This window comes from Diadema antillarum, unplaced genomic scaffold, assembly GCF_040938485.1.
Source record: "Diadema antillarum isolate AM-2024a unplaced genomic scaffold, OU_Dant_1.0 seq00000688_RagTag, whole genome shotgun sequence".
Lineage (NCBI taxonomy): Eukaryota > Metazoa > Echinodermata > Echinoidea > Diadematoida > Diadematidae > Diadema > Diadema antillarum.
Genome location: NW_027271593.1, coordinates 1,845,198 through 1,868,497, shown reverse-complemented (window position 1 = coordinate 1,868,497; position 23,300 = coordinate 1,845,198). Strand labels below are relative to the sequence as shown.

At 38.5% G+C, this 23,300-nt stretch overlaps 1 protein-coding gene across 1 annotated transcript in view; it reads right to left on the bottom strand.

The window, feature by feature from the left end:
- The window catches only part of LOC139737265 (stalled ribosome sensor GCN1-like), a 45,840-nt gene extending 23,184 nt beyond the window's left edge, over positions 1-22,656 (bottom strand). The window contains exons 1-23 of the mRNA XM_071647943.1: positions 22,633-22,656; positions 22,432-22,534; positions 20,861-21,056; positions 19,578-19,686; positions 18,203-18,301; positions 17,054-17,257; positions 16,555-16,663; positions 16,004-16,078; positions 14,781-14,909; positions 14,090-14,242; positions 13,479-13,652; positions 12,366-12,518; positions 11,630-11,722; positions 10,374-10,449; positions 9,109-9,268; positions 8,473-8,656; positions 7,693-7,817; positions 6,484-6,662; positions 5,862-5,952; positions 5,144-5,266; positions 4,481-4,679; positions 1,677-2,047; positions 674-898 (exon numbers count right to left, since the gene is read on the bottom strand). Coding sequence (XP_071504044.1) covers positions 674-898; positions 1,677-2,047; positions 4,481-4,679; positions 5,144-5,266; positions 5,862-5,952; positions 6,484-6,662; positions 7,693-7,817; positions 8,473-8,656; positions 9,109-9,268; positions 10,374-10,449; positions 11,630-11,722; positions 12,366-12,518; positions 13,479-13,652; positions 14,090-14,242; positions 14,781-14,909; positions 16,004-16,078; positions 16,555-16,663; positions 17,054-17,257; positions 18,203-18,301; positions 19,578-19,686; positions 20,861-21,056; positions 22,432-22,534; positions 22,633-22,653 — 3,351 coding nt within the window. The 5' untranslated portion in view covers positions 22,654-22,656. The remainder of the gene's footprint in view (positions 1-673; positions 899-1,676; positions 2,048-4,480; positions 4,680-5,143; positions 5,267-5,861; positions 5,953-6,483; positions 6,663-7,692; positions 7,818-8,472; positions 8,657-9,108; positions 9,269-10,373; positions 10,450-11,629; positions 11,723-12,365; positions 12,519-13,478; positions 13,653-14,089; positions 14,243-14,780; positions 14,910-16,003; positions 16,079-16,554; positions 16,664-17,053; positions 17,258-18,202; positions 18,302-19,577; positions 19,687-20,860; positions 21,057-22,431; positions 22,535-22,632) is intronic.
- Between the last annotated feature and the right edge of the window lie 644 nt (positions 22,657-23,300).

The window sequence follows — 23,300 nt, the reverse complement described above, 5'->3', positions numbered from 1 at the left end:
TGTCTATGGGAAATGCATGTAGTAGCAAAACCAGTGTGTCCTCAACGGGTTGAGTGAATAACCCTAACAAATGACATACAACCCCATATACACTTTATTTAATGTTGTATTTACACACAGGAGCATGAATTTGGACAGTCTACTGTAAGAACTTGGACTCCTTACCATTGAAATGTATCTTACATCATTTTGTGTCTGCCATTCAGGGAAGACCCAAGAGAGATATAAACATTCAACAAGGAATAAAAAGCTTCATAATATTCAAATCAATAGGACAGTTTGTTAATCAGTTACTTCACAAGAACAACAAAACCAGCATCTTGCCTGCTACACACAATAAATACATTAACACTTTACAAATCCTGAGACACCATCACTCCACAAACCTTGAAACACTACATTGGCAATCTTGACCAATGACACAGCTAACATCATACAAATATTGTTAAACTACCCACTTGGACAGAAAACATTATCATAAATATAATTATAATTAATGTCTCATAATACAAAAGATATGGTACACTTATCAAACACCAAGATGTACACCAAGCCAAAGTAATTACAAACCTACAGACGAGAAATGAATGAAACACTCACCACCTCTAGACAAAAACAATATGACAAACTACATATAGCTTACAAACAAGAATCCAAATGACACACTACACACCTTGAGGGCAGCAAGGCGGACATCTACCACTGCACTAGTCATAGCCTCCAGAATGACTGTAATCTCATCCTCCTCAACCACAGCACAGCCACTGTCTCCACTAGCACTCCTACACAGCTGGATGAAGGCTTCTGATGCTAGCTGCTGCTGCTGGACTCCACTGATACCAATCAGACGAGTTAGGAGTGCCATCATGTCACGACGTGGGAGCAAGTCTGGACCATTCTGGTTATCAAGACACAGGGAATCATTGTAAGAAAACACAAGAAAACATACCAAGAGGATAACAGGACCAAGAGCAGAGGTTCTAGGTAGCCTAAGGTGCTACAGCAGTCCTGTGGGTCTCTATGACTCTACACTATCAAACTGTACATCATGCAGAACCCCTGCTTCGTGAAAGAGCTGTATACATCTACGCAACACTGGAAACTCAACAAATTCAAAATAGATGACTACTATTGATACAATATATAACAAAGAAGAGCAATCTACAATATGCAATATCAAACATTATCCTTTTCTAATTTTGATTTGTTTTCACAGTGAATTTATTACTACACTTAGACTTGGGGAAAACGTCTCTTAAACTCATTGCTAGATTTTGTTTCCTAATCAATTGACGATACTGCATGACACAGCCAACATGAACAAAACAATAGATTTTTGTAATGAAAAAAACATAAAATGAATAAAAGAGTAATATATTTTACAAACTAGCAGATATCAACAAGAGGTTGTGTCCTATAATCATACCAATGCTGGTGTGTGTGTTAGAGTTAAAAATCTAATCAAACATATTTTGGGGCTTTATTATTTTTCTCTATGAGTAATCATTAAATCCCAGAGTGCCATACCTACGCGATGCATTCCTGATTGCTCAAAACATAAATACTTTGGTATTCAATCTTTGCCAGAATGTATAATTCTAAGATATGTGTATATGGAATGGCATTATACCCATTATAAATTCTAATGGTTTAAGAGAAGCATTCATTGTGTTTACCTCATCCAAGTCATCCCCTTCTATGTCCATGCTGCTCCTAAGATTGCAGTGAGTTGCCAAGATACACAGCGCCCTCTCTAGGACCTTTTCATTTATCTTGACCATCACACCTCCGTCATACAGCACCTGGCGTAGCAGCGGGAAGGCATAGGCAAAGGACGGAGCGGGGTACACTACCGCTGAACGTTTGACTGCACTGCCAAACTCATCATCTTCATCATCATCATCAACATCGTCATCATCCCTAGGGAGTCCGTAGAGTCTGTTGATAGCGGTGGTTGTCATGGTAACAAGGTCCAAGAGGCACCAGTTTTCATCAATCTTACAAGCTGGTTTGTTCAGACGCACCATGCAGTAGGCTACTAGGTTGGCTGTATCAAAGATGTAAAGGAAATGAAATAGAGAATTAGGAATACCGATTCTCTGTAGTATTAACTCTAAAAAGGCTGGGGGTTGAATCTACCCTCCCCATGTTATTCAATGACCATTTTCCAACCAAGAAAAATTGTGCTTTTGCCTTTCATTATGTCTGAACCTGGAGTCTTGCTCAAGTTCTGAAACCAATTGTTAGAAATTTGGACTAACGGCGACTGCGCCACAGGGCAGTTTTTCAATTGTGCATGTGCCAAAAATTAAATATTTCACATGTACATGTATAACACATAAATTAGCATGCCATATGAGGAAGAATATTAAATTCAATCTGTTTAACTTGTTATTCAATTATATAATCATGTGATTCTAAAGCTTAAATATTTGTGTTAGTTCTTGCAAGGTCAGCTGGTCAAGTTCAAGGTCATAGTGTGTTGTAATACATATCTTTGGGTTTGTTTGATTTTATTTTTTGCTTTTTTTCTAAGATGAAGAGACACAAATGTATATATTTTTCTTAAGTTATTACAAAGAAAATTGGGAAAAAAAGAAATATGAAAATACATCGAAGATAACCTTTAATTTCAACCACGTTTTTGGACATGATTCCGACACCATATGAAAAACAAAGGGAACACGTACGATAACACAAAGTCTCAGCTACAACATATTAAAATCTGGGAGAAATTCACCGAAGGGTAAGTGAGCTAGTGCTCGATAAAGACAATCATGTCAATTTTCACATCTAGAAAAATTCCCTCCCATAGAGATAACACGTCATAACGAAGATAAAGAAAGAAGTACATATGACCTTTGACCCCGATCTGCACAGACAAGATGGCATCTGAGCAAAAAGTGGTTATTTTGTGAAATAATCCTTGTAACACGGTCTTTACGTGTGCAAAATATGGGGAAGATAGAACATGTATTCACCAAGATACAGGATGAAACATTTATGACCTTTGACCCTAATTTACATACCCAAGATGGCGTCTGATGAAGTAGTTGTTATTTTATGAAATAATGTACGTGACATGAACTAAACATGTGCAAAATATGGTGGTGATAGAGTATGTTTTTCTTGAGTTATTGCAAAGAAAGTTGAAAAAGAAAGAAATATGAAAATACATCGAAGATAGGCTTTGATTTCAACCAAGTTTTTGGACGTGATCCAGATACCGTATGAAAAAATAAAGGGCACCTTACGATAGCCCAAAGTCTCAGCTACAACATATTAAAATCTTAGAGAAATTCACCGAAGCATAGGTGAGCTAGTGCTCGAAAAAGGTAGTCATGTCAATTTTCATTTCCAGAAAAACTGCACTCCCATTAAGATAACTCGTAAACTGGTCAAATTTGACAAGATTACTTTCAATCCAATATTACGAGGTGATGCCGTCATCTAATCAAAATGCTGTTATTATATAAATGAAAGAACATTTAGTAAGCTACAACATACTGAAATTTGGGTGTAAATTGGCCAAGGATAAGTGAGATACGCTCGAGTGAACTTGTAATTTGATGACGTCATTTTGAAAATTTACTCTTTTTATTTTATTAAGAAATTTGATATCTTTTAATCATTTTTCCAGCATCACTAACCCATGAAATGATATGTACAACTCATCAGCTTTCAGAATGTGTAAAGAAAATGGGGGGTCATCGTCCATCCTGACGAGTAAAATCGGATTTAAAATTGGCAGTTTTTTGGCATTGTTGCACTGTATATCGCCATTGACGCGCGCGCGGAATTTCAACTTTGACGGGCCCGTATAACGTCATATTGAGTCGGATTGACTTGAAACTTGGTAGACATATTCCCTGACATTTCAGGCAGGCGATAATTGTGAAAAAACGGGAAATTTCTATTGCATATGAGCTGTGCTTGCGTATATGCGCGCGCGCGTACGCGTCCGTAAAATTTTTTCAATTTTTCAAAAAATGCTCTAAATGGTCTGAAACGTGTGCAAAAAAAAATTTGAGCTCGATTTGAGCATACAAATATTTCTAAGAATTGCAAAGGTGAATATAATATAAAATAATTGACCCGAATGTAACCGTATTTCTATGTTGCACTATTAGACCTTGTCGTAGTAAGTCTTTCCAACAAAAGAAATCTATTCTAATACATTTGGGCATAAATTTGCAAACTCAATTAATCATTAATTGAACTTGAATCGATTTCGCAGATCCAATTACACAGTCTTGAAGATTAAAGCCCAGGAAATATGCATGCTTCATAGCTGAGATCCCCCCCCCCCCCACTCCATAACACTGCAAAAAAAGCTCAGTCTGATTCAGGTTAAAAGTAGTTACAAAATCTAAACAAAATTCAAAGATATCGTAAAAGTCTAAACTGGGTGGTTACAAAATCAGAGACGCAAATGAAAGCAGGAGCTCAGCAAACAATAAATACAACTCAAGGTGATTACCCAGAGATTTCTGCTCCTCTTGAAATGCACATTGCCCTATGGAGAGCAAAGCAGCAATCAGATGTTCAGCAGCCATTGGTGATGACATCAGAGTGAACATGTGACCCATGAGGGTAGGAATGTGTTGCCGGACACCCTGGGGGCTCCCTCTTACTGCTGCGCTTAGCAACAAAGTAGCTGGGTACAGTTGGTCTTTCAGCTACAAGAAAACAGGATACACATTATTACCTAAACACACAATACTTCCAAATCTCATGGTTTGCACGTTCAAACCATGTGGGTGAGGTAAGCGAGGTGCAACAAATTCAATATGATACAATCAAGCATCATGTGATCAGTAATTCACCTGATCATACCTGTCTTATGAGATAGTTGATTCCTTTTAAGTACAGATTAGAGGGCTGAAACACACATAGAGACGCCTCAAATAAAAAAGAGAGAAAAATACATGTATGATATGATACAACATGAAATGCACAAAAGATTGAATATGTATGTCTACACATGGATCACATCTTCATCATAAAACAAGATGACTACAGTGACAGGTCTCTCCCTTCCCAGTGATAATAAACAGCTCAATACATGAAGGGGACAGAAGAAAGATGTCAGAATCATACATGAATGGAATTGATAGATGAAAAGATGTCAGTCATAGATTACCTCTTGAAGTCTCTTTCTGATTCCTGCCTCCTTTTCTAGTTGAGCCTTCTTGGCCTCCTCCTGTTTTTTAGTCAGTTTGACCTCTGTCTTTATTCCTTTCTTGGCTCGCTCTCTCTCCATCTCCTGGTTGATGGTTGAAAGCAGACAATAATTGAAAAATAAAAACACAAGCATCACAAACTGAAGCTTTCTGAAGATCCCTCAGGAAAGTGATTGCATAAAACAAGAATCTACGCTTTTCTTCATTTCTATTCTACTTCTCTCTTGTTCAGGACAAGTGAAGGGTAAATTAATTTAGGAAAAGAACACTGCAGATGTTTAATCTCTCCTGTCTGTCTGTATTTCCTTTATTCGTTCCTCTCCTCTCTTCTGTTTTTCTCCAATGAAAGCCAACTACCACTCATCAAGAATATCATGCAGTTTGGAACTCTCAGAACATTTTATGATTTCTGATTACAGTGTAACTATAAAGCCATGCAAAATATTTGTTCACACTATTCTTTTGTAGGCATTTGCTAATTTACTGGTAGTGATGTGTTCACAGTCAAAAATGTGGTCATCTTAACTCATTGAGGATGGGCAGATTTTGCTACAACATGCATTTCCCACAGACGCTTGCCCAAGTATACTCGTGATTCATCCTAAATGATTTTTTAAAAAAGAGTTAGGACACCAAGCACGCTGAAGAGAGAAAAGACATCCTGGTTGATTACTTTACCTGTCTAAGCTCCAACTCCATAAGCTGCTCCTTGAAAGAATATGCCTTATTCTCTCTTTTCATGGAGCCCTTGTCAACTGCGTCTGCAGCCCTGCAACGAGAAATAAATATAGGCTGAATGGTACACAAATATTGCACAGGTCTGAGTGCATCAGTCCGAATTGTGTGTATTGTATAACTGTTTACCCCACAAAGGTGCAGCCAAGTGGGTTTAGACTAGAAGCCATTGTTGCTGCACACACACTATTCCTTTTGATGCACAAAAAGAAATGTGCACAATGTTTTACAGAGCAATGGACAAAGTCTGCCATAATTTTTTTTTTCACAATTTTCCGCATGACAAATCTACTGAATGTACTCCCTTTTGGCCTGACAAAGATCAATGAATCTTTTCATTATATTCAAGCCGTGCATCAAGTATGCAGAAGCTGGATTTCCTTTCTTTTTTAAAGAAATTATATTTTTTTACTTTTTTACATTGGCAAATTATTTTTTTGCAGCTCAGTGGCGATCTGTAGAATTCTAGAAAATAAACCACCACAAAAATTTCAACTCGTACTGTTCTTTCAGTTTAAAATATATTCCAGTCACTGTCAAGCAGACAAATTGTTTAATATCTCACTTCTCAATCACTGATGTGTCAAAGAGCATGCCCTCTGGTGTCTTGTAAATTGCAAATTCCTCCACAGTCACGCCAACAAATCCTGGGTTTCCTAGGACACTGATGAACTGGTTGATGAATGGAGGTAGGATGTGTTTGGGGGCAATAAAGGCAACAGTCTTCATGGCATTCTGTGCAGCCTATGGGAAGAAGAGAGAACATGTTGGGAGTTTGACATTTGTGACAGGCTGGAAAACAAAAGAAAACTAAAATCTGACATCATTCTGTTGATAACTTCATCAGTCAGCCTTCATATCAGCACTCTCTAGGTTCATCTCCCATGCAATAATTACAGCTGCATAGCACAGGATACATCATAGGACTTTACTGTCACCTTTGAACCCTGATAGGAAGACAGCAACCCAAAATCTCCTAGGCAGTGATTCCACTGACTGGCAATTCACATCTCAATGTTCAAAAGAATACTGTTGTTTTCCTAATAATGCCATCTTAAACTCTAATACTAGTACATCTGCATGTGATCTCTCATTTACACTCAAATCATTTGAATAAACTACCCTGCCTCGATACAACTATGTATCTTGACTGCTGTTTACTATTTTTAAAAATTCAAAAAATGCACAAGGCAATGTGCAAAAATGTGAACCTTCTGACCTCATAATTGGCTGATAACCTTTGTGTTTTCATCAATGCATGGTCACACATATACATTGTACATTCCTAGTTTCACTTTGCTACCTTAAGTTACTCTCCAGTTACAAAACTGAGAGTATCGCAACATAAAATGATTTTGATGCTATCAACAACCCTTCAATAAACATAACTTAACCCATGGAGGAACCCCATTTTACGTCTAGTTCTTTTACAATCAATTTTCCCTCATTCATATCAAATATTTGTCAAAAGATTTACATATTGTAAACCCATATTCTAACTTTGACCAAAGAAAAAAATAACACTGTGGTGTCACGTCTTTGTGGATTTTTATCTGTATTCCAAATGTGTAAATAAGACTCCTCGTTCAGAAAAAAAGATCCCCGATAATTAGTCTGAGACACTTCTGAAGAGTAACAAAGAGTTAATGATATCACATACAGCACAAAGAGTTAGAGAAAGATAAGAGAGAGAAAAAACTAACTGTAGACCAAGGATCTAGCCCTTTATGTCATAAGTAAACAAACCTCAAGTACATGGGAGAGAAAAACTTACTTCTGATGCCATGTGTTTCTCTAGTAGTAAGTCCAGAATGTGAGCTTGGTTGTCAGAAATAAACTCCTGAAGATCTCCAACAAGGCTGGAGGCCAAGTCTCCCCACTGAGATGGTTTAACGTCAGCTGAAAGTCAATTCAGTATCGAAACTTGAATCTTCAGGAATTCTATGACTTTAACATTGCTTCCATCACTTTTCATGTGTTGACTCAACTGTAGCTACACAGATATATAGTATTACTTTTATGGTATAAAACATGCCAATCCCATTTTTTCTCCAACATTTCCATTCCCAAAGCAATATGATATTCCCCAGCTCACAAGATTAAACAAGAAACAAATTGTTATAAATTAATGAAGTACATACACACCACTGTGTGTCTGAAGTGCTTTCAGTAACAACTACACAGTCTGGAACTGGGTTTGCTGTAATTGTTAAAGTTCAAATGTGGTTCACTGTTTCCACAAACACGACATACAATGTAATCACAAGGAGTTGGATTTGGACTATTTTTGCCTTTTCCCTGCCTTGAAATGCTACATTCATAACATTTCTAATTTGAACAAAAATTTGCAAAATTTGTTGATACAATAATATGAAAATAACATCAACTCTGTGGATGGCTGCATATGATTGATGCAAAGAGTTGATACAGTGACTGATACCAGAAGTGAAGTAGCTTGGTGTACAAATATATACGAGAAGCCTTCCTAAAGTTGGTAGTAGCTCACTTTATATCACAGGTGAATACACTAAGTCTTGGTGCTGTGGTAGCTTACCTATCAAGGGATGATGACAGTCAATCAAGAGACAATCCACCACAAGTCTTACGATGTCTGATGAGTCAGGGTTGTCATCAGGTCTCAGGTTTGGTACCAGGGTCTGAAGAGCAGAGACTAGGATGTCTGGTCTGATCGTCTTGGTTTCCTCTGGTGTGGCAGCCTCCGTCATCACTTCTACAGGCTGCAAGACCAAGTTGGCATGGAAACACATACTGGTCAATAGACCAATGAAGGCAAATCAAACAAGATGTTGAAGTACTGTAAAACATTGAATGTTCGGGAGTATTTTAATTTCGTGGATTTTTCTTGAACCAAGATTTGCGAAATTAAAATGCACATGAAAGTTCTTGTCTACACTATATGCATTGAATGCAAGAGGCACTTGCAAAAAATTCATGCCGCGAAAAAGGCCGTCGGCTCCAATTCATGAAAATTTCATGCCGCGATAATATTGTGTTTTACAGTATCTCAAATCCAAAAACTCAAAACTAACATACAACATGAATAAAAATAAATCCCATCAAAGACTAGTCTGAAGCATACTCAGGCAGGTGTCGGTGAGAAATGTGTATTACAGCAAAGTCATCCTCAACAGGTTAAGCCATGACTTGTAATGTGAATAAAGGAACTTGCCTTTTGAGCTGCAAGGAGGGTCCTGAATTCCTGCAGGAGTGCTAGGGAGAGTTGGATGGTACCAGGAGCAGCAAACAGCTTCCTGAGGGTCTGTCGACACGCCTTCCTCACCTTCCATGATGAGTGGACAAGGGCAGTCACAAGAACTCTGTGGTACATCCTGAGGAACCATGACCAGAGAGGGTGCTATATCAAACCTTTCTAACACATTAAAGATTCTATTTGACTCTTAAGTGTGCAAAATACTTGACCCCGTTTACAGTGTGGGGCTGGGCCGAGCCGCGGCCGAGCCCAGCCTCAATTGCGAGGCCAGGCCCCGCAATTTTGTCCGTTTACACTGCCGGGCTCGGCTGCGCTTTTGATTCAAACCTTTCAATATTTTGTCGTAGTGGCGCTCTGCTTGTAAACAACGCAATTTGGTATTGTCTGGTTTTCAGACCCTTTGCCAAATGAATTCCGTGGTGACGAAGTCGCCGTTCGGGCAAAGGCCTTTGCCGAAGGAAAAAATCCTTTGCAGGACAAAGCCACCTTAAACTATACTAGTTTTCGACGTTGAGGGAGTTAATATCCTGAAAAGCAAAATAGTACAGGCAAAGGGTTTGGAAGCCAGACTAAAATTGGCCGCGCATTTGGCCCAGTTTGCGTTTACACTGAGAAAAGGCCGGGCTCGGCCGAGCCGCGGCCGAGACCACCTCCAGAGCGTGGCCAAATGCGAGGCCAATTTTGGCCTCGCATTTGGCCTTTTGCGCGTTTACACTGAAATTAAGGCAGGATCGGCCGCGGCCGAGCCTCACACTGTAAACGGGGTCCTTGATAATCTTCCATAGGGTGAACTTTATGCAAGTAAATTCCCTTTGTTGAATATTATAAATACACAATCTGTGGATGACAGGCTGATTCTATGATGAAATGAACTGGAAGTGTAATGAAAGAAAGTACATGTATATGAGAACCACACATGTCTGACCAATATTTAAAAATGTCACCTGAAACTCATTTTCGTTAATACCAAAGGAATAAAAACACCTGAATGCAAGACTAGATTTTTTTTTTTATTCTCATCGTTTTTACTTTTCACATTGATGTCAATAAATTTATAACTGAAATCCTGTTGAGTACTAAGGTATCGATGAAGAAAAGAAAATGACATCCATTGAGGTCTAGGAAGGAAATGTCACAGTGTGTTAGCAACTGTAAAGTTTAGACATTCTATCAGTGCAAGAAAACTATGTTTAAACATATCACAACTCTCCAAAACCACTTACTTCTCTGCTCCTGCCTTCAAACGTCGTGAATGTTCTGCCAAAAGTCTCTCCGTAAGTTCCACTAGTGTGAGTACAGCTGCAGAACAAATCATGAAATTTACAATTTCTTGAAATAAACAATCTATTACTATAAAAGAAGACATTTGACATGAGGCATACTTATTTTGAGAACTATTCCCTCTATTAAATGTCATCAGCATCATGCAAACCACAAGAACAGGTTTCTGTTATTGTCCAGCTGGCAAGCGCACACTGACTCAACAAATATGTGGGGTGAAACAAACCCAAATATTACAGAGACTAACAACTGATACAAAACAAACCACAAGATGAAAAAAACAAAATGGGATTTACAACAAAATCAAGGCAGACAAAACATGATACAAACCATATAGTTTCCAGCATACATGTATTACATTTGAACAACATCAAAACATGTTATACTTTTCTGACGTCATTCAAGGATCAAGAAGAAGTACAAGTACAAGTAATTCCATTTCCATTACCTGTAACATACTATAAATCTAGAAAAATTACCCTGGGAGCCATAGAGGCTTTGACTCAGGTGAGCTAAAAACATGGGTGAGTTCATCATTAGTTCATCAAGATGGGCCTGTAAATTCCAAACCTTGCATTGATCTTAAACAGGCACAAGTCACTTAATCTAGGATACTAAAAGGGGAAGGCTAGTAACTGATCAGTGGGAATCAGTGGGAATGCTGGGGGATGATTGTTCCAATTCTTGTGGGATTCATTTAAGAGTACATCATATATCTATTGTTGTGTGAAAATCATTTGCTTCAGAATGGTCTCATATTCAAGTAATGTGCAGTTTAATGTTTCCAGGTTAGCATGCCTGTACAGTGACGGGGCATTCCCACTGATTCCCACTGATCAGTTACTAGCCATCTCCTTTAAGTTGCTCAACCCACACTCTACATACACTACAAGCAAACATGAATTGTCGGCTCATTAAATCTGCACAAACTTTACATCCCATTCACACTATCTACGTATCATCCACATTCAGCTCAAATTACAAAGAAAAAAATAAAATTATTGCCCAAAACCCATAAAGCCCCATTAAAGATGTAGATGTCATTAAGATTAGAATGACTTCAATGTAACCCTAGTAGATATTGCAGAAATGCCATGCTATCAAATCTTAATACATATTTTTGTCGCTGTTGTTCTACAATAGCACACAGCTGGACTTGGAGCATTAACTGTAGTCTCTTTTCAGACTCTATACTCACCATCTTCTGAAGCTGCTACCAGAAACTTCTCTGATGTGAATAGTTGTTTCTTTTCATCCAAGATGACAGGCCACAGGAAAGCAATCTTATTCTCTACAAGAATTGAAAGAGAATCACTTAAAAGTACAATCACCTCAGATCAAGATCAGTTCTATTCTAGGTTTTCACTACTGGACAAGCTTACACAAATTATCTTGGCTTCACACCCTCTGTAATGACCTTCCTATAACATATCAATTTGTTTCTTTTTGAATGTATGCATATATGAGTAGGGATATTAAACAGTACCTGTAATGATAAGTTTATTGCATTTTCTCTGGAATAGTATTATCAGTTAGCCGTGAAATGTAGAAATAGCCCTGACTGATAAAATACATTGGGATCACTATATGTCATCTGAACTGTTAAAAAGAAGGAAAAAAAAATCTGGTGCATTACCTTAGCTCCATTAACTTCTAGCATGTCTACACATCACGTTGCTATGGCATGGCACGACATGTCCACATATACAGCACTTGAAGGTAAAAATTTATTCATTTAGCAACCACTATTGGTGCAGGATGTTATTCCTGACTTCCAGGGATTTCTCTGTAAATCAATTAAGAATTCAGGAGTGACATGAGAAGTCTTCTTAAAACAAACAAACAAACAAACAAACAAACAAAACAGCAAATTTCTTATTTGATAAAGTGGCAGAGACGAGGAGTTGAGGACCATCCCGGTCTGGTCAACTCACCTGCTTCAACATCTGATGACAACAATCTCATCAAGAGACAGGCTGCTGACAGGCCCTCTGTTACCATGGCAACCTGGTTGGGTTGCTGATGTGCTCTTTCCAGGGAGGACTTGAGGAGAGGGATGATCTCAATGCCATGGACCAGGGTGTCACCTACAGTCAGAGAAGTGACATGAAAATAAGACAGTGAAAGACATGTGTGCTTCACCAGAGTTGACACCCACTTTAGATTAACCTGACATCAGGGTCAGACAAACACTTCAAACCCCTAGTAAAAGGGGAAAAAAAAAAATCATAATGCATGTATGTGAATCAGATAATTGGCCTGAAATGTTGTGTGGACATGACAGAGTTGTGTACATGTATGTTTGTATGTGTGTAGGGATGTGCATGAGTTTATTTGTATCATATAAACAGTCACTTCAATTTTTCCTATCCATTCTTGGCCGAGACAATGACCATTTTACAAGTCATTCAGCCACACTGAATTGAAAACTAATTGTCATGTATCACTGTGTAACGTCAGATCTGGTAAACTTTGCAGAGCCACAATTTCAAAATGCCTTTGTATATTGTACAAGACCAGTTTGTCACTCGTTCTACCAGAGTTAATGACAAGAGAGGTACCTGTACTGTCTTGACTCAGCTTATACATTGATGACTGATAATAATGATCATTCATGGAAATAATGGACACTGACCAGCTGGTGTAGCTGAATATTGGCTAACCAGCCATCTTCTCAGATGGAAAATTAAACAATGCTCTGTAACTCACTCTTTTGACTTGTGCATCATCTAACCAATATGTTACAACTACTAAGTGTCTCTTTAATCCATGTCACAAGGTGTCCACACTACAATGTGTAAAAGTATTTATCTAAATGACATTCGTACACTGCACTATGACTTCTCAGAATAAAGCACTTGAATCCTGACTCTTAGCTTGCCAAGTCATATGTATTAAGTCTTTCTTCTTTGCCGTGTGATTCTTCTGTGAAGCTGGAAATCATGAAACCAGTGCCTTATCGAGTATTCAACAGCACTTTAATAACTCATTCTTCCCTCTTGTATGACATCACAATGTAACTCTTTGTGTTGAGTGACTATGATTACCTTTGAGTGTGGCCAGCATGACAGTGATACAACCATTCCTGCTTCCAGCAGTCGACTGTTTCTGAGTCATTGCTTTTTGGAACCAGGCTAGAAGCTTTGGGGGCAGGTCAGTAGATGTCTTGGCACACCACTTAGACATCATAGAGAGGCCATGTATCAAGGTACCTTCATGGGCTGGCAGGGGGAGAAGAATGGCACAATGTAAATTATGCAAGGCTCAAAAACAACACAGGCAAAAACTACACTACTTATGACATTTATTCCTCCATATTCCACTCAATCTGACTTGTGAAAGTCTACCTAGTACCCTAAATTTATGGCAAACAAACAAATGACTCTATTCAAGAGCAGGGAAAAGCTGGGGTCTTACATAAGGATGAAGACATTACACACAAAAAAAGGAATTGAACAGAAAATTGTACATCATACTTTGAATTTTGAGGTGTATTGAAATTTTTTATTTCTGGACAAAAGCAAAGGCAGCTCAGCAGAAACAATACTGAGGAAAGTGAATCTACTCTATGATATTTAATTGTAACTCATAGTAATGCAAAGCAAAGTGGCTAGATCAACTAACCCTAGGGGATATTCTGAATGATTCTGTAAAGTACCTTCTTGCTGTAGGTATGGTATAAACAGGCTCACTGTGGTTGAGACCAATGTCTGCACTGAGTTGACTCCACTGACTCCATTAGAGCTGAGAGCACCAATCCCAGACAAGACACCAGCTCTCTCTGTCACCACAGTCAGCTTTCCTTCAGAACCTTTCACCAAGGCAACATTTTATTCATTACATGATGAATCAATGCAAGTATAAACTTTGTCTACATGGCAATGCATCAAATGACTCATGTTAGAATAGGGTACTATGACAGATCATGTTCTCATACTCTCAAATGCATAATTCTAGTGCTCTAAAAGAATTCTTATTTGCAATGCATTACAAAGTACACATGAAATTTCATATTACAGCATTACATTGCTTGAAAATTAGATAGAGAAACCATGCATGTATCTCACCTTGATTTCGTGTGTTCTAACACAAGTCAAGTTAGCTAACTGAAAACATTTACAGAACGCATCGCATAACACAACAGATTTGTTTGTAGAGTTTCAACATCAGGTCATCAAAACATTTTCAAGATGATGGATATTTCCTGTCATACAAATATAATTATATATGTATATTTTGTCTGAGGTATCTACAAAATGACCAAACCATGGTGTGAGCAGCAATTCTAAAGAGAAGTCAGACATACAGCAGCACTGAAGGATGCAATGCTGCCCTCTAGTGACACTTACCTCCCAGGACAGCAAAGAAGTGTTTACAGAGAGACTCCACAGCGCTAGGGTCACTGCACTGAGCTGCTAGGTTGGCACTGGCTGCCACCGCCTCCTGGCGTAACAACTCGTCTTTAGCATGAAGTTGGACTGGTGGGAGAAGAGATAGCATGCAAAGCAATGATACACACACAGATTTTTGAGACAAGAGTACACCACGGACAGCTGAGAGAGATGAAATGAGTGACTCAAAAAGAACAATGGAAAATTAATCCTGTGATGTAGAAGATAACTAGTGCAGTAATTTACACATACAAAGTGTGAACACTGAGTGGGGAGAATAATGCCATGATTAGTGGCTTGTGAAGAAAAATTACAGAACTGGAGATCGAAGGTTGGAATATTGCACATAAAATAGTAATTCATCTTTGAAAATCTACATGTCCAATGTTGAAAACACAGTAATTGATTTTAAAAAAATACTTGAAACAGTCAGAAAATTTGGAGCTTACATTGATCTACCAATTCATGTCTAACAGGTCTGGCCTTAAAACAACTAAAACACCACAGGCAAGTTACCATTTTGTATGTAATGAGAGAAGTTAACATCTTTTAATGGCAATCACGCAAACAAAACTCTTCTATGAAGTTATGACTGCCCCATTACTATGGAGTGTTCAACTCAATCATGTTTTATATTATCAGTTACTTCACTTTCTTCAACAAAGTTTCATCAAAACATGATTACATCAGGTTATCTATGGATCAAAACATACATTTACTAGTCAGACTCTACTAGCATTCTTTCTGTTATGCTAAATGTTCATCTCTTGGAGAAAAGGAAAGGCCCCAGTAAATAAGTCTTGTGGGCTTTTTTATTAAAGAATAGGGGTTATGAATTGTACATGACGACATCTGACAAACAATCTTAATGCCTACCCTTGTTGTCAAATTATCATTAACAAAAGATACAAAGATCAAATGTAATAATCACATTAAAAGAGATATGAGCATACTAAAGTCAGATAGAGCATAGTGTATACAGGTCATATTGATCCATGTTCTCTTACAGATCAAATAGCAACCTATCCAAATCTAAATAATTCCAAAAAACAAACTCTGATGCTGTCTACACACATTGTCATTGCACAGTCAAATTGAATGACGCAAAGATTCTTATGTTTGTATGGCACACAAGAAAGGAAATCATGAGAACTGAATGAACGTACAGCTACCATACTTACTTGCTATGTTTTTTCCCAGATCTGTGACATACTGACTGAGGTCAATAGACAGGCCAGCTAATGTCAAACTCACAGCTAAGAAAAGAAAGGAGAGTGCATTATTTAACACTCATAAATATGATAGGAGAGTACATTGTTTAATACTCAAAGATATGAAAAGATATCAAATGTTTCCACACATATCTCATGTTGTCACTCCTATCTCTAAGTAAGACTTGTCTCTAATCCTAGCTTTATGTGTCAGATGTGACCGTGGTAACAAAACTGTACTAACATGAATGAATTAGCAGCTCTGACTATCCTTATAGAATAACGGTTTAATATAGCTTGAAATCATTGGTAACATTTATAGATTTGCTCATACAGATAGCACAAATAACTTTTTGTGAAGTCAGCAAACTACAGACCCTTGCCTGGAGGTACACTATGTTAGGTTATTTTGATCGTCTTTCCTTTAGGTCAAACAATGGGTACAAATCAAAACGTGTGGAATAAAAAAAGCCAAGAATCATGAGCTGTCCACAATGCAGTGCTCTTCAGATTTTACACACCTTCCACCACATTCTCAGGGCTACGCAGCATTGCCTTCTGAATGGCAGGTAAGATGCTCTCTTCAAAATCTTTGTGGGACAGGTGCTGCAGCAGCCAGCGACTCACATCCTGACATGGAAAGTATAGCAGCAATAATTTAGGAACATACTCAGAAAGAACTCTAGAATTATCATGCATGGTACTGATGAAAACTGAGACTGAGGAGAGAGGGACAATCTTTCTGAAATCATGACAAAAACAAAATTTAAGGAGACATCTTTTTCTCTGACAATGACAACATGAATAAAGTTACACTTCTAAACTTTGTCATCTTAACACTCCTATTACATGAAATATGTTCAGATCTGCAATTGGTTTTGATACTGACAACACAGAATAGGTAGCACAAAATAACTCTTGCATGACACTGTGACAACTTCTATCAATAAAGTCTTGTTTAAAAATCTTGACATTATCTATGATTCCTCCAAAAAAAAGGCAGTCTACTCCGACACTCACCACACTATGAGCAGCTGGCTTGATCTTTCCATTGAACACAGTCTTGATGTATACATTCATTAGTGCTGCTTTGTGGTTTGCAATGGATGCTGTCATCTTGTTCTCTGTGGCATACTTCATGAGCATGGCAAGGAGGCAGAGTGAGCGACTGGAGGGATCTATCTCGGTAACAGTCTTCACACAGCTCTCCCATACACCATCAACCTGACACATGTGTGAACCAAACACAAAATCAGTAAAGACACAGCACACATAATTATCATTATGATGCTTTCAACTCTGTATAAAATTTAGCTTATAGCATTCAGGTAATATTAATGGCGCGCCCACAGAGGGCGACAGAACAGACTGGTGCACCCGGGCTTGAACTGGATAGACGCCGTTGAGAGCGGTAATCATCCAGTTCAAGCCCGGGTGAACCAGTCTGTTTTGTCGCCCTCTATGGGCGCGCCATCGTTAAATCAAATGTTGAAGGAAACATCCTCCCCAAAACAATTGCCAAAGGGATCCTGCATGCCTATCAGGATAGTATTTAACTCATCAGCTTCATACCACGGCCACTGTTTGATCAGCTACTGGATGAAAGGCCCAGATCTCCTAAATAGTTTGTTTGGAGTCCTAATGAGGTTCAGAGAAAATGAGGTTGCTGTCTATGCAGACATCTCCAAAATGTATCATCGGGTGCTCATCCCAGAGAGAGACCAACACGTACACAGGTTCCTGTGGAGAAATATCCCTCTGATGTCATATTTATAATACCTGTATGGCAATTATAAAACACAAGACATGGAAAAAAATCAAAGAAGACAAAAGAACATCTATTACTACCCACATTGACCCAATTCATAGGATAGAATGGAGTCATCAATACCTGTACAGCCCCACAGGGTGGGCAAATGGATTTCAGCAATGACAATTGCCTGATCAAATCTCAGTGATGTCCAGCTGCACAAATAGTACACAGATATTTATGCACCACATCACTTCAGTCAAGATATATCATTTATCGTCAAATGTCCTGAAGAGCAACAGAACATTATGTCAGTTAAGTGTTACAGTAAAAGTTTGCTGTCAAATATCCCGCTCATCCACAAAGTAATCAATGAAGCCTCCTCCCAACTCACTCTTTAGACAGTGAAACAAGTTTACCTGCTTCCAAAGAGCCTTGAGTTTGGTGAAGGCAGCAGAGTGTAGAGACTTTCTGGAACATGCCAAAGCAGCTGAAAGGAGTGTAGCTTGGGACTCCACCTGAGGCATAAAACACACCACAAATGAGTTACTGTTTTTAACATTGCATCTTTAACCCTTGTGCAGGGCTGGCGGGCTGGCGGAGTATTTTCAAAAGTGTGGGGGCCCACTTCCAGGTTTCATGAGCTGACAGGCAAAAAAGAAACAAACAAGCAAACAAACCAAACAAAAAAATGTCCTCAGCTCATCTATCCCCTTCCATAGGAAAAAAAAAAAAGGTCTTCAGTGGAAAAACATAACCTTACTGTGCTCACACCTCAAGATCTCTATCTACTTCTATTTAGTGCCACTTACGTACTTCCATGTTAAAAAAAGCGTGGGGGCCCAAAGTGATGACACCTTATCAATTCCTTTGTATGGTGCACAAAAAGTGTGGGGGCCTGGGCCCCCATGGTTCCGCTGGCCATGTTGTGGTGTCTTCAGGTCGTTCAATTTTGTTTGTTTTTTTGTATCCAATAAAACAGCACACATATCACATCTTATTAGAGTTACGGATCCCATCTTCAGAACATTACTACACTGCTGTGGTGAGTTTAAGATTCAGTCTAACTCCATGCCATTTAAACATTCATGTCCTTCTAGCATATACTTAAGCACCATTCATATGTCTTGTCTTCTGCCCAGTTGTAGAATGCAATTTCAAAACTACAACGGGGCTCGAAATTAGCAATGGCCCAGTCATCCAAGGCCACTAAAAACTAATGTCAGCCACCAAAATTTCAAATTTAAAGATCTTAGTGGCCAAATGGGCCTTCAGAAAAAACAAAAAATAGTTAGTTTGGAGCCCTGAATAGAGGCAATCGATTCACACCTAAGCCTCTTACAGGCTGGATTCTATTACAGCATTACCAGTCAGTGTATCCTGTTAAGATTAATGTGAGCATCATTACTTGTTTCAGAAGTACCGTACTTATAATTTGGGACCAAGAAAATTCTGGAAAATAATTACAACAAAAAAGATATCACTGTTACAAAATTCAGAACAGCGTGTAGACTGGTTTCTAGTTTAGAAAATTTCTTTGTGCGTTCAGGTCATTAATGTAATGATGTAACACAGCTCTGTCATGACATAAAATGCACCTTGGCATCCAACACTCAAAAGCATAAATTTTGTTGCAGGCACAAAAAATAAGATTACAACAAAGATCCACAGGCCTTATCACACAGACGGCTGAATATCATGTCTTCAAATGTAGTCTTTAGCCTTCAAAAGCAACCATGTACAATATTAAACCTGTTCAAAGGTGACATATCATCTTGCTTGTGACATACTAACCAGCACAGCCCACTCAGTCCCAGAGCGCTGACTGACATCACCAAAGGCATGGCGGACTACAGCACATGTCCAACATAACAAGACATATGGAATAGATCCAGTGCCTTTCCTGCAGTTGGTAATGACAAAGTAAGACTTTATTGTTCCAAAGCACATTATCTAATGCTCTGTGTCATTTTGCAAGAAGTCACACAAATTCTATGCAAGATTTGGGTGACCTTGATTACATTAATACACTTGTACTTATGCTCTTGCAAATAGATGCTTTGCTTCGCTTTGCCTCTTCCTTATCAGTAACAAAGGGCACAGGAAAAGATGACAGTTGATTATAAAATCTGACCCCCCCAAAAAAAAAAAATAAAAAAAAAAATTACAGCCAAACATTAAAAAAAATAATAATAAACTCTTTTACTACTGAAGTCTTTCAAGTGTTTTACTTACATTGGTATATAATCATTCCATGACCATGATATCTTATCCTATGGAATCATATCTATACAAAAGATATTCTTAAGCTCTATTTCTTTCCACTTTTCTGTTGGTAAAATCCTTTCAGGGATATTTTTTTTCCTTACTTCAAATTTCCAAAGTTAGCTCATGTATTACTGTATCTTTTAATCAAAAGCAGAGACTCCAACTCTCCCGTTTTCGACAGGAGATCTCCCGCCGAAAGCCCATTTTTGCAAAATCTCCTGTTTTCCTGCCCTGGCTCTGTGTCTCCCGCTTGAAATGATTTCTTACATAATATCATTGTATGTTGAAAAAAAAAAGCCTTAGATAGCACGAGAGAGCATTATAGAACTTTAGAGCTTCCAGGGCCCTTAATCGGCCCTGGACCCCGGCCGCAAGGAAATTCGCACTTTTTGCTCGTGATGTGCGCTTTACCACATCAACTTGGAGTCCCCCGTTTGCTAGGGGTTTCAGGTGGGAGAATTTCCAGATCAGAAGGTGCATGGGGTTGGAGTCTCTGCAAAAGCACTATGTAACACTGGCAAAGCAGCTCAAATTAGTATTTCTCTACAAGAATTGTAATCAACCAATCACAAATCTAAACAAAAATGAAAAAAAAAAAACATATGTATGAATGATATAACATATTATTCATTAAATATATGTAAATATGTACAATACATAAAGTATGTATCAGATCTAAATTCACGGTTACTACAGTGACTCTACGACATATCTTGTGTAAAGGTGACAATGTATTGAAATGCTCATTGGCTTTCATCATGTTTCTGAGTATAAAAACAGCAGTTGAGTTGTGTACTCTACAAACTTACCAAGGTTGAACATTTTTGATGCCTTCTGCCTTTGAGGAGACGATCTCATTGAGAGTCTTGACAGTGGCATCCCTGTGTCTATCACACAGTGAAGAGATGACAGCCAAGACATCCTTCCTTGATTTACGATCCTTACAGATGTGGACTGTCTGAGACAGAACCCGGCAGATTGGCTTCACTGCTGACTCGGGAAAAGCTGGAAAGAAAACACAAGTACCACGTCTCTGTCTAGCAATGGCATTGCATGCATGATTCTGTTTTTTCATGTTTGATATCATCCCACATTTCTTTTTGAATGTTTGTGACATGTTCTGAACATTTTAATTCTAGCAACCTTTTTCTTTCCTCTTGAGTCTTGGTCAGGATCATTGGAAAGTTTGTCAATATTGTAGGAAAGATGCAATGACTTGAGATTGGGTCTTTTTGCCAAACTGGGAAACATCTATGGCACCTTGCCTTTAATCCCCTGCAATTTGAGGGGGTACTTTATTTATTTAAATTCAGCTACAACATTGCAGTTCATTTTTGTCTTTGATGCAAACAAAAAGCATCTGAGAATCACAAACATATATTGTCAGGGGAATAGTAGATCGATTATGTAGAACGATTACGATAGTAGATCGATTATGTAGAACAATCACGATCACGATTGGTGGAGATCGATGTAAGAGAAAGCAGAGGAGGAACGACGATGTAACGACGAAGAGGTAAAGCTTGTGTGCCGTCTCGGCAAAAGTAAAAGAGAACAGATTGCATATTCCTGGTGTCGATATCAGTCATTCTGTGTGTTGTCTAACGAACCCTTACATTTGGCGCTGCGAGCAGGGTTAATGATGACTATAAATGTAAGGGTTCGTTCTACATAATCGATCTACTATCGTAATCGTTCTACATAATCGATCTACTATTCCTCTTACAATATTGATCCACAATGTGTTCAGAAAATAAGTACAAAAAGCCAGCATCCTGCATGTAACTCACTGGACATTTTAAATGTCTGTGTTACATCCGCAACAATTAAATGTTAATTGTTACCAATGTCAATGAGCATGCATAGTACACTTCAATGCACACATCCCGATCTAGCTGGGAATGTAGGATATACATATAATACAGTTGTAATACGACGGTGGGTGAGCAGCAAATGTACAGTATATAAGGCCATCCCATCCCCCATGACTAATAGAGCTACTGCCCTGGATCAATGTACTAACAGTAACACTAACAAAACAGTAATAATCCCTGCCTACTGCGCTGCTCTCGCGCTCCAGAGGACTGGAGGAAGTCAACAAAAGAAGAAGCTCCCGGACCCGGGCCCCGGCCCACCCGGCTCCTACAAATCCGCGACTGGCCGTGGTGGGTGTAGTTAGACATGTCCAAGAGAATAGAGTCATGATGATAACTTCTAAGATCATAAAACTGCGCGAGGCATGCCCCTCTAAACCCCTGGATTGCCTGGTTCCATTCATCTTCCTTTTTGTCCCCCACCGTTTGGCGTTAGATGGCCGAGCGCGGCCTAAACAAAGTCCTCACACACAAATAATAATACATGGGACTACGAATAGGCTTACCTTCACTAATTACGCACGATCGAACTTCCGATAGCAGCTGACATCTTTCTTTTGTATTTGACGAGGCAAATTTAGTAACAAAGGTCTTCAGAACAGGGCCAATCTGTGAAGATAGTGTGGACAAATATGCAAATTTTACTTAACTTCATCAATGATCACAAACACCTCATTCAGCATTTAAATATTTCCACGTGTACTTACACCACTGCTGTCAGTCGCCATGTTCGAGACTCAGTCGTGACTACTGGGGGGATGGTCCATCCGTTTTTCGTGTGTAGCCGCGGCGCGGCGCGGGCGTTGAACAGCCAGAAAGTAAAAAAAAAAAAAAAAAGAAAAGAAAACAGCGTTACCAGTAAGTATGTGTTTCTGTTAGTGTTACAGGTTGATGTTGTAATAACGGAAATTAGCCTTAGAATCGGCCTATCGTTATTGCTTTTGAGGTGCAAAGAGTAGTCCTATTCCTGCATCCTCGGTCTTAAGCAATATTCAACTCTTTTTGTTTGTTTGTTTTTTCTCTTTCCTTTTTTTTTTAGAAATTTGATTTTAGTTTGAAAAGAATATACATGTATAAACCTTGCACATGTCATATGTAGCCTACACTTGGAAAAAAAAGAAAGTAAACCCTGTTCAAGTTGATCTTTCTCATAGATTATTTGGCTAATAATAATGTTTTATATACCATATTCAAGGTAATTGAATTGGTTATTAACCTCATAGGTTCATAAAGAAAGAAACTTTACGCGTGAGTGAACACATTTGTTTTTCTCTTCCAAGGTGCAAAATTACAAATTGCAAAAATGGACAAGTTGTTATTCAAGCGTATACGATGCTCTTCCATAATCATAATACAGTAATGAGAACAAAAGACA